Here is an 11,902-nt window from a genome sequence, read left to right as displayed (position 1 = left end):
AAACAACATTCATAATTTGATTTTTTTATCACTATACCAATATTCTTATGTACTAACGGCATTTGCAATTTGCACTTTAAGACCTTATTAGATATGCTTATGAATGTTTTTAGGGGCTTTAGTTATATATAAATTCTTTAGTTATATTAAATATTTTTTTAAATTTATTATATTTAATTAAAACTATAAGTTTCATATATTTTTAGTTAAAATTATTAAATATATGTATTTTAATAATAAATAATAAATATTATATTTTTAAACTATTTAAATATTTAAGAATAATTGAAAATACTAATTTAATATTTATTTATTATTGAAATTCTCTCTCTTCCTCCTCTTAATGGCGTATTCTTATTGTGTCAAATAGTTAGGTGTATTTTGAAAAACGCCATTTAATTTAGCGCATTTGTTCATAATTAAACTTTTTTTAATTTATGCTCATTCCACTAATTTTAATCATTAGCTTGCTTCTTTATAAAATTTGGCCTATTCCGGCATAATATATAGAGAAACATTTTTGCTTGATTCCTTAATTCAAAATTCTTGAAGATTTCACTTTCTTGGATGAAAGTTAAACAAAATTTAAATCGATTTTTATTTTAGTTTTTCTTATTTTGTAAATTGTATATGTTAAATCTTGATACATTATTTATAATTTTAAATGAATAAACAAATTCACATTTGAATATTCCCCTTTGCCCTAACCTCGCGTACCCGCAAGAATTCGCGCAAGAGGCGGCAGCTTCGGACGACTAGAGAAGGCTTCGAAGTTGGGATTTTGGTCGACTGATTGCGGTCGGAAATCTATTCGCTTGGAAGGGAACGCGTGCATGTCGGACGTTGGAGTTCAGTTCGCGAATCGCGAGGGCGTCGGGAGATTACGCGATCCTCATTGCGAGGACTAGGTTAGACTTAATACAACACAAAGTTTGTTTTTTTTGTTTTGTTTGATTTTCGATTTGATCATGCCCCTGTTGATAAACGTGTCAACAACAATCCAAGCATCTACCGGTAACCACTCATTTATATAGACAACATTGTTAAAATTCCAGTTCCTGATCAATGGTTTTTGAATATAAAAGGAATACAACAACCAACCAAAGGAGCGGTCACGAGTTGTGAGGAGATTCTTCTGGTTCGGGAGGTTTTAAGGGCCAGCGGGAGGCGAGAACCTGGAAGGAGTGCAGACGGGTGGGAAATCAGCAAGAGAGGAGGCCAAATGGGAAGCAGCAAGTTGGTAGACTGGAGCCCTGGCAAGGCGAGAGAGGAGGAAAGATTATCTTTGAATGTTTGGGTAGACAATGCCAAGAAGCGTGTAGTACTTGCAGAAGCTAGCAGCGATTTCATCAACGTACTCTTTAGCTTCTTGACTCTACCGCTGGGCACCATTATCAAGCTTCTATCCAAAAACTCCGGTCTGGGATCCATTGACAATCTCTATGACAGCATCGAGAAGCTTGACGATCAATATTGGCAGACTAAGGCTTGTAGTAATATGCTTCTTAGCCCTCGAAATGCAGCCGAAAAATATTGTGAGCATTTAAAGCTCAACGTGGATGGTGACAATAACCCGAGAGAATTTTATTATTGCAAAATGGAAAGATGCATATCACACTCCAAATATTATTTCTCCTCTGTTAGGGACACAATATGTCATTATTGTGGAGAGGTTATGGATGAAGTTGAGCTGTGGGAAAAAGTTGAAATAATAGAGAATGATGAAGTATTCGTTAAGAAAAATAACGTCAAATACATAATAACCGATGATTTTCATGTCAAACCATATTCAATGTCGTACTACTATGATATGCTGAAAGACTCTGGTGTAGAAGATTTGTATCTCATGGAGGTGAGGACCATTGAGTTTGGAAGAGAAGAGGTATTCCTTTTATTTTTTAAAAAAAATCATTTGAATCTCTTCACAAAATAGGATTATCTTGATTTGCATAAGAAATAATTTTTTTAGTTGGCAATTGATTTTTTCAGCTTTTGAATTTACTAAAGAAATTACTAGAAGGAAAAGAAGTGCTGACAAAAATTTGCTTCCCTGATTTGTGCATTCGATCTACTACCCCTATATATTACGATGAAATGGAGATTAAAATTTTCGAAAGGGAAGATAATGCACAGTTCGAAACAAGTACGTTACAGATCACGCTCTTCCTGAATATAACAAACAACAATGTGGTGTGTGCAGAACTAAAAGAAGACTTAGCTAATCAGTTATTTAGCTTTCTCACATTTCCACTTGGCTCAGTGTTGGGGCTCATTGATTTTTCCAATTTCTTAGGATGCATGCCCAACCTATACAATAGCATTCAAGAATTAAAAATTGATTGTTTCACGTCAGAGGAAGCAAAAAGTATGCTGATATCACCACAACTTCCACCCTTTAGTGGTTACAACAAACAAATGCTAAATATTCAAGAACACCCTCCTTATGTCGTAAATCGTATAAATATATTTAAGGAGGGATTGGGAGAATCTTACTCAAGTGAAATCGATCCAAAGTTACCTATGACAGATATTGATTCAAATGATGGATTTGTTGGGACTCAATCTTTTGTGGTAACAGATGACTTCCATTTTACTCCAATGTCCTCTTTATCTTTCACACAAATCAAAGAAATGCTGGGCCTTCGTATTGACCACCTTGAGAAGAGGAAGATGTCTATAGGAAAGGCTCAGGTGAGAATTCTCTATGATAATGCTTAATTCTAAGATATTTGTGTTATATTATTTCCATGTGATTTTCTTTTGTTGGCTGTCTTAATTATGTTGCAGGTTCTTAATCTTCTTAGAGCCATGCTGGTCTCCAAAACAGTACTTAGTGATGCTCTCTTTCATTGTGCTAAGCAGGTGAAGTAGAAGGCTTTTTGTGATTTTAAAGGGATAGTTTCTTAATTGTTTAGAACCCCGATGCTCTCAGTTGTTTTTCTCTTAAGTTGTTTTATGGCACTTTTATTTCAATTCATGTGTTGATGTCTCGGTTTAGAGATTTAATTGTTGCTATCTATAGCAATATTTGTTCTTGAAAATTTTGTTGAATGAAGGAGTAAATCTATTGAGAGTAATCATTATTTCTGAATAATTAACTTGAATTAATTTGTCTCTCCTATTGCTGCTGATCACATGAGCTTTTTGTAATTCTTACATGGATTATGTAAATTTATGTGTGGTGTCATCTAATAATTTATGAAATATTTTTATGGATTAAACATATATTAACTAAACTATGCAGATGATGATATAAATTAGAAATTTAGATAAGTCAGAAAGGAGAAATAAAGAATTTATGTCGTTTGTATTCAAGGAGTATTTTATTTTTATAATTTTTAATTTCATTAAGGACCCTTAAGTCAATTTAATGAATATTCTGATGTTGAATTTATAACCAGAGAGTTTCAAGAACTGTAGGTTGTGAAATAATGTAAGCTTGCTATATTATAATAATGTCAGCTAATAAGAGACTGATAGCAACATAATTATTTAATTGATCAATGTCAGGTTGAGCATAAAATATTGATCTTTCATTAGCCTATTAGAAACCTTTCAAATCATGTCAAATTGACTTCTAATGGAGGCCATCTGGAACATTTAGGATACATTAATTACTTAGTAGGTCACATAATAGAGTGGAGAGAGAGAGAGGAATGATATGGAAGATAATTGCATGAGGAGAGAGAATTATCTTTGGTTAATGATATATAATTATGCGTGGGCATGGGCCTTATATTATTGCATAATTGATATGGCATTAGAAAAATTTATTTGATCAAGCACGAATGTCAATATAATAACTAAAATTTAAATTTAAGATCATTTGGACCTTGATTTATAGTTGATATATTTTTTTTTATAGAAATATGCCTATTGATACCAAAGTTTTTTTTTTTTTTTTATTAGAGTTCAAATGAGCCTAAGTCATTCAACTAAAGCATAGATGAAAACATAGGGACAATGTTTGATGATCCAAACAATCTCAAAATTTGTGTGCTTGCAATCAAAATGAACATCTTGATGATAGAATTCCAACGAGCCAATGATCACGTAATTTCAAAGTCATTGAGGCACTTAAATATAAAGGAATAATTTATGACCAGGAGAATTAACCTTGACCGCCCAATGGAGTGTTCAGAAATTTGGCTAAAATTTCTGTAATGTCACTCAAAACAATATAAATAGTCACTCATTCTCCACATGAATTACTTGAATTGGGAAAGACTTTAAAAATCTAAAGAACTCCAAAGTAATGTCCAGTGTTAGAGGTTGATAATTACCATTAGAAATCATCAATTAAGCACTATTACTTGTTCTTTGTTGTTCAACCTCTATCACCTGATTGTCGTCTCTCAATCATCATTATCAGATGAATATAGTCGGTGAACTATAATTAAGAAATGGTGGTCAAGAGATTATAATTAGGTGATGGTGATCAGAGGATTATAGTCTATGGATAGTGATTAAGTGACCATAGTAGAGCGACGTTGGTAGGAGACCATATTCAGGTAACATTTATCAGGATCATAGTCAAATTACAGTGGTAATAAGATTATAGTTAGGTGGTGATGGTCAGAGGGTCTAAGTTGGGTGATGAGATGTGGATACATAGTCGGGTGACTATGAATGGAGGATTTAAGTTTAGTTCAAAAATTGAGGTTAGAAGACAAAAGCTAAGTGATGATGGTTAGGACACTATAGGAAAGTTAGCAGTTTGCTGCTGATTTTTGATAGATTTTATGGCAGATTATTTTTTGTCAAAAATGGTGCTGATTTGCAACGAGAAATATATATATACATTTTTTTGTTTTTTTTTTGCGACGGTGTTTTGGCTCAATTTTCGCTGCCAATTTGCTGCAAAACTTATTGACGAAAGATGAGTTATAATATAAATTAAAACAAATAGGTTTTTTGTGTGTTTTGTCTCTATGGCCGAGTGAAGAAGGGAGATGGTTTACAACTGGAGATGATTTGAATTTCGGGTAGGCCAGTCAAGCGGACATAGTCATGTGATAATAGTCAAATATGATAGTCAGGAAATGGTGGTTGGAAAAACATTTTTTGTAATGATGATAAAAAATCATAGTTGGGTTACAACAGTTGAATGGCCAAAGTCAGGTGATAGTGGTCAAATGATCATAAACGGGTGATGATGGTTGGAGGACCATAGTTGGGTGCCCGTTGTCATAGGATCATAATTAGATGAGAATGGTCAGATGATTGCTATGAAATAAGGGTGATCAAAAGACTATAATGGGGTGATGGTGGTCAAATGGCTATATTGGGGATGGTGATCAGTAGATTATATCGGTGATTGAGGTTGGAAGATCATGATCATAGTTGTACGATGGTGGTTGAGAATCATTTTGAAAGGGCTATATCTCAGTTGTTTTTTCTCCAAGTAATTATGTGATAATTAAGAAATATAAAAGTGGACATATAATGAGTTTGATAACTTTTTATTAAGGAAAAAAAAACTTATTAATTTTACATTAGGGTTTTAAGTGAGCCAAGCCTATTTGAACTCAACTCGCTAACAATAGCTCAACTTGCTAACGAGCTTGTTAGTCGAGTTTATTAAGCCATGAGCTTGAGCTCAAATTATAGCTCAAGCTCATTTCAATATATTTTAAAAATTATATACTTAAGATCATCATACCATTTTTGTATATATTCAAAATATTGGAGTTCTGGGAATCAAATACCTATCCTTACTGATGTATGCCAAAGTTTGTCTTGCCTATAACCATGGTGGAGTATATATCTCTTCAAAATAAAAACTTAAAAATAATTTTGAATTTTTCTTATCTCTTCAAAATAATTATGTTGACACAATATGAAAATTAATCATGATGAATTAATGATTAAACAAGTCAATTCTTTTTGTTCGAGTTTGAGATCTTTTGAGGAGCATTTGGATGCATCAGTACTGTTGCTGTCTGCAATACAAATTGTAAGATATGTGGATCATTGTAGTCTAATTGTTTATAACAAAGGCTATAAGGACTGCAAAAGTTTTAAGGCAAAAAATCATGAAATTAAAAAATCATAGGGATTGGTCTAGCTGAAAATGACCAAGTGGTGTTTGTCAAGGATTATAAATGATGCTTTTTCTTGTAATTGAGAAATGCGTAGCTCATATTTTATGGCGAAAGTTAGAAGAGCTCTATGGCATTAGTGCTATCTTTAAGAGACCGTTTATTATTTATTTGGTTACTCTATTGAGGAGGGAGGATTAGAGTCCAAGAAGTTCAACATAAATTCTAATTATGACACAAAGAGTCATAGTTGATATTGACGACATGAATCAATCTTATATTTGATGGCGTGCATTGACACTACTGGCCATAGTAGGTGATGAAGTTAACAGGCGTCGGTGTAATTAAACAAAAATGATTAGAGGATTGTAGTTGAGTGGTCAAAAGACCATAATATGATTATGGGCGTTGGAAATTATGGTTGGGAAACAATTATTATATGCCATAGTTGGATAATGTTTGTTGGAGGCTTGTATTCACATAATGATAGCCAGAGGACATAATTGGGTAACAATGGCTGGAGGATTGTTGTCTGGCGACGGTGGTTTGAGGATCACATGTGGTTGATGGAGTGTAGAGAAGTGATGGTGGGCAGAGGACCATAGTTTAGTAATGAGGTTGGAGGAATATAATCTAGAGATGGTGGTCGAGAGGCCGTCATCAAGTGACAATGATCGAAGAATTGTAGTAGCATGACAAATTTTAAATAACAATAATCAGACGATAATGTTTAAAAGTTTATAGTCAGACGAGGGTGGTCGGATGACGGTATATGAATTACTGTGGTTTGAAGATCATAGACGGGTGATAGTGTTCAAAAGACTGTAGTTGGGGAGCAATAGTTGGGAGACTATAGTTGACCGATGGTGGTTGGAGAATTATAGTGGGGTGACAAATGTCGAAGGAAAGTAGTAGGGTGATGGTGGTTGGATCAGAGTTCTATAATCGGGCAATGATGGTCGGAAGATCATAGTCGGGTGATTGCGATCAAAGGATTGTAGTCAGATCATTGTGGTTAGGGATTGTAGTTGAGTGATGGTGGTCTGAGAACCATAATTAGGTGATAAAGGATGAAGGATTATAGTTGAGTGTAGATGTTTGGAGGAATATTGATGGGCCATGGTATGCTGACAATCATAGTTTGGTGATGGTGGTTAGAGGACTATAGTTAGGTTACGATGGTAAAAGGATTGTAGTTAGGCAATAGTGAATGGAAGACAACGGTTAGGCGAGGGTGGCCAGCGGACCATGTTCATATGATGGTATTCAAAGAACCATAGTCGAGTGATAGGGATCAGGAGATCGTAGTGCGGTGACAGTGTTAGAGAGATTGTAATGGAGCATCAATTGTTGAAAAATTACGGTTGGAATATAATGGTCGAAGAATGGTAATATATTGATGTAGATGGATGGCTTTCGATGGTAGTTGAAGGATTTGAATTGAAAACTTTTTGTATTAATTTCAGGACCATTGAACCTATGATTTCACTTAGCTTATAGTTCAAAATGAATGGTGCTTGACAAATTTTGTATAATAACTAAATGTTAAAAATATTGATACACTTGTATGTAACGCCTTATGTGATGAAGGCAGAAAAATTTTTTATCAATAGCTGTACTTCGGTACATGTATACACATATCAGCTCTTGAAGAATCTTTATAATTTCTTATTATCGTATAAAAAATTCCTCTCATTCGTGTTTGTTTTTTAAATCTTATATCCGTTAAAATTATGCTGAATTTTTTTAAAAAAAATTCATATTAATGAGAGTTTAGTAAAGGAGATGTGCTTTCAACAATTATAGTCTACAGAAATCTTTGGCTGTGGAGAAAAATGGAAGAGAAAATGACTTGCAAAGATTTAGCTTATATCTATAATCATTTATTTCATATAACATTACAAATATTGAAGCTGTTGAAATGTATGTGCTTATTTGGTTGATTGAAATTATAAGGTAATTTATTTTACTCCATCTATGTTTTAGTCTTTATTATAAGATTTTTTAGGCAATTGCCTCCCCCCTTCAAGTTTTAAAATATTATGGTCTTTAGGCAATTGCCCCAACAAATAGTAAAGAGAATTCATCATTTTATTTATTAATTTAATTTTCAAAAATATCCTTACAACCAAAATTTTTTTAGTAAGAGCACTGACTCGAACCCTGCTAGGGGACGCTGCCCCCTTGGATCCCCAGATATCATGTTTCCTTTTTATTTAAAGAGTCGAGTCAAATTCGAGGCAACACCAACAGTTATTTGTAAGTTTGCCCCCCTTGAAAATTAAGGCATGTTCCTCCTCTATGTATAAATCTTGGCTTTCTCCACGCATTGTATTTTTCTATGAAATTTGTGATATTTAGCAAGTTCAACCTTTCTTGAAAAGTAATTATCACATTGAGTGTTGTAGAACTTGTATTATTTTTTTATGTTTTGTGTAAAGATCTGACAGATCAGTTACATTCCTCAGCCTCTTTGTGATATGAAATTCTCTCAAACAAGCGATACATAATAAGCCCTTTGCGTCAAAAAGATCAACCCGCCTAGTCTCAGAAGTAGACATTGCTAACCAACATAAAAAAATGATTAGCATCATCAGAAGTCTATTGCAATTCAAACATGAATAAAAAAGACTTAATTATAAGCTATTGCATAATAAAGAGCACCAAATCAGAATAAATGGTATAGGGTGGTTGTTTTTTTCTTTTTTTCAAATGATAATTTTATAGATACACAACACACTATCTTTTAGCTGTAGAAATTATAGATAATATGTAAGTTTTCATACTTTATCATATATTTTTTTCTTTCATAATGAATATAACGATTTAAAAAAATAAAATAAAACCGTCAATGCCAGTCCCAAGTTCGAATCAGAACGGTTGAGATTTTTTTTTTTTTACTTCAATAATTTGTTCGCCCTAGAAAAGAAAGAACTCAAAGAAGTGACATTATGCAAAATCAAGAAAATTGTTAGCTTTAAGATGTAATGGTTAACACCTATCACATGGCTTTTTTGCATATTAATATCAACTAATGTTTTTTTCCCCCTCAAATGATGAGCACAAAATATGTGGGTTGAATATGTGATATTGAAGATATAACCATCTCTTTAACCAAGAGGTCAAAGGTCCATTCACATGCCTGTTTAATTCATAATAAATTTCTAATTTCATAAAAACATAATTGAGCGTATTATAAACATGATTTATATTTAATTGATGATGAATGTGATAAATTGGTTCTGGTTAGGCTTTATCATATTGGAGTTGATTATGGGTATATGCCTATATCAAATATAGTGCAAAAAATTTTTAATTTCATCGAGAACGGGCCTCAAAGTGTAAAAAATTGTAAAATTGATTTATTTTTTATAAGAAATGTTTGAATTTTGGGTTATCTCAACCTAAATTAGGCTTTGATTGATTTGGTTTTTGCTTATCAAAAAAGGAGTTACAAAAAAGGATATTGAGAAAAAGATATTTCATAAAACGGAGTTTCAATAATTATATGGTGTATGAGTAATATTTTGTTAAGTACTTCTTAATATTTGAAAGTAGATCAAAATTATTTATTTAAGAGTTCAGCTTTAGTGATTTTATTATAAAAGACTAAATTACCCATCTATAAAATTTAATTATATGTAATTAATTTTTTTTATTTTACAAAGTAACATTTACAAAAAGTATGTATATGACATTATAAAAAAATTTATTTTATTACTAATTTATAATATCAAAAGTTTACATTATTAACTTACAATTTCTTAACATACGGTATAGTTAATAAAATTTAAATTATATTAATTTGCTATTACAGTTACAATTTTTCATTATTATTTTTCCCATTAAAAAACCTTATCTTCAACTATAGAACTAAATTTATATTCCAAAATGAATTTATTTTGTTAGAAAAAAAACAATTTCTTCATTTAAATATTATTTTGATTTTATTTCTTATCAAAGCAATATGTGTACAAATTCCTTCAATCAGAAACTTAAAAATTTTCATGGCATATTTATTTATTTCAGACATATTCAAAGCAACAATATTATGATATTTAAATTTTTATGTAATAATTTTTATATGGCTATCTATACTGCACATAAATCAGAGTAAGATATACATATCCAACTATCCAAATAGCTAATGAATCGTAGCTCATGTGGAATTGCCCTTTGAGTTATAAAGAGATTGCAAGATTAAGGCTTCGTTTGAGACGGCTTTTTTAGTACTTCTTAAAACGGAGTTCTAGTACAAAAATTCAAAATTTTGAACTAGAACTCCGTTTTAAAAAGCAGTAAAAAAGCCGTCCCAAACGAAGCCTAAGGCTTCGTTTGGGACGGCTTTCTTACTGTTTTAAGAAGCAGTAAAAAAGCCACCCCAAACGAAGCCTAAAATAATTAGAAGTAAGTAATTAAGTTGGCCTTCCAGCATGTTAAGCAGCACAACACACCAGGTGTTTCTAATCGGTTGTAAGAAAGATAACTATTGTTCTCGAATCAAAGAAGCCCAAATGAAGAGAAAAAAAAAACATGAAATGATAATCTTGATTTTAACAATAATTAAAATTTCTCTGCCAAGCATACTACCATTATATAAATCAAGAATCAAACAAGTATAATAATTCAAAGGAAAAAAATTATAAAAAATAAATCAGCGATACCAAAGCTGGATCTGACTGGAACGACTTGAACGCCAGATCATAGAGAAAAGCGAGATGGTGCAGATCATCAGAACCAACATCACCAAATAGCAATACCAGCAATCCATTGTAAGGAAATTCCTCAAAGCTGCAAGAATAGTCCATCTACTAGTGAAATTCAACAAGAATTAAAATAAACTATTCATGCCAAAGAAAAAAACTTTAAGATGGACATACTACAGAACCATGCACGAAAGTGAAATGAAGAGTAACAGTGAGAATACAGCTTATTGAAGATAAGTTTGTGAAATACATATTTTTGGGTGGTTCAGAGTAACTATAATTAGGGGTGAGGTAGAGCTAGGAGAAGCAGAAAATTGTTAAAGCAGAGTACGACAAGCACCAGAAGGAAGCCAAGTAGTGAAGGAGATCACGGTCAGAGTAACTATAATGTAACCACTTGAAAAAGGAAGGAGTTTCAGCCTGGATGTGGATTTGTGCAAAGACCTTAGCTTTTAGTGATTTATATAATAGATTAAATTCTAATGAGGGAGAAACATATATGTTTAAGTTAATCAAACAAAGAGATATTTAACCTTCTGCACTGCAAAGATAGCAGGGATGCTACTCATTGAGCATTCTTATATTTTTTTAGTTATCTCCAATATCTCAAACATTACTAACATATTTAGTAAATAAATGTTGATGGGTTATTAATGATAATGAAATAGAATATTTAGGAAATTTATAATAAGTATGCATTGGCATATAATACAATGCTAATGATAAGAGGATAATCACAAAGGAATGACACTCATAAATTTTGAATGTGCATCATGTGGCCCATCATTTTATGTGTGTTGTGTTCATGATAATGTTGGGTGTGAGCTAAATGTGAAATATATGATAAGTCACATAAAAATCAATCAAACATGAATGTTCATGTAAATTAGAAGAGTAATTCTTAAAATTCAACTTGAGTACTCCGGATTCAACAAACTTATAATTAAATTAATCGACTTAATGAGATAATTTCAATGACACCAAAAGTAAACCGATCCAGGTGATATGATACAAGTCCACATAAGATTAGATCAAGCACTTAAAGCATAGTTATTATTTTTAAAATATTAATTGAAGGACCAAATGATTTCCAAATTTGACATGCTTATAATAAAATTTAGCGACTCAATGAAAAAAATCCAACAAGCCTGAGAT

The 11,902-nt window shown here is 32.1% G+C and overlaps 1 protein-coding gene across 2 annotated transcripts; it reads left to right on the top strand.

Annotated features, from left to right (window-relative positions):
- The first annotated feature begins 683 nt into the window (after nt 1-683).
- On the top strand, nt 684-2,973 carry LOC110096553. 2 transcript variants are annotated; one of them, XM_028699171.1, is made up of 5 exons: nt 684-908; nt 1,086-1,882; nt 1,990-2,143; nt 2,294-2,691; nt 2,788-2,973. In XM_028699171.1, exons 2-5 carry the CDS (start codon nt 1,223-1,225, stop codon nt 2,869-2,871), a joined length of 1,296 nt encoding a protein of 431 aa, XP_028555004.1. In that variant the 5' UTR covers nt 684-908; nt 1,086-1,222; the 3' UTR covers nt 2,872-2,973. The 2 variants fall into 2 exon arrangements, with proteins under 2 accessions (XP_028555004.1, XP_020678232.1); XM_020822573.2 differs by having other exon boundaries at nt 1,990-2,691.
- The last annotated feature ends 8,929 nt before the right edge of the window (nt 2,974-11,902 follow it).

This window comes from Dendrobium catenatum, unplaced genomic scaffold (genome assembly GCF_001605985.2).
Source record: "Dendrobium catenatum unplaced genomic scaffold, ASM160598v2 fragScaff_scaffold_1220, whole genome shotgun sequence".
Classification (NCBI taxonomy): Eukaryota; Viridiplantae; Streptophyta; class Magnoliopsida; order Asparagales; family Orchidaceae; genus Dendrobium; species Dendrobium catenatum.
This window is presented reverse-complemented; position numbering and strand designations above follow the sequence as displayed.

Coding starts and splice junctions, on each gene's coding strand:
- LOC110096553 (XM_020822573.2), top strand. CDS start 1,223: ATGGGAAGCAGCAAGTTGGTAGACTGGAGCCCTGGCAAGGCGAGAGAG. Junction 1,883..1,989: donor TTGAGTTTGGAAGAGAAGAG/GTATTCCTTTTA, acceptor TGATTTTTTCAG/CTTTTGAATTTACTAAAGAA. Junction 2,692..2,787: donor TGTCTATAGGAAAGGCTCAG/GTGAGAATTCTC, acceptor ATTATGTTGCAG/GTTCTTAATCTTCTTAGAGC.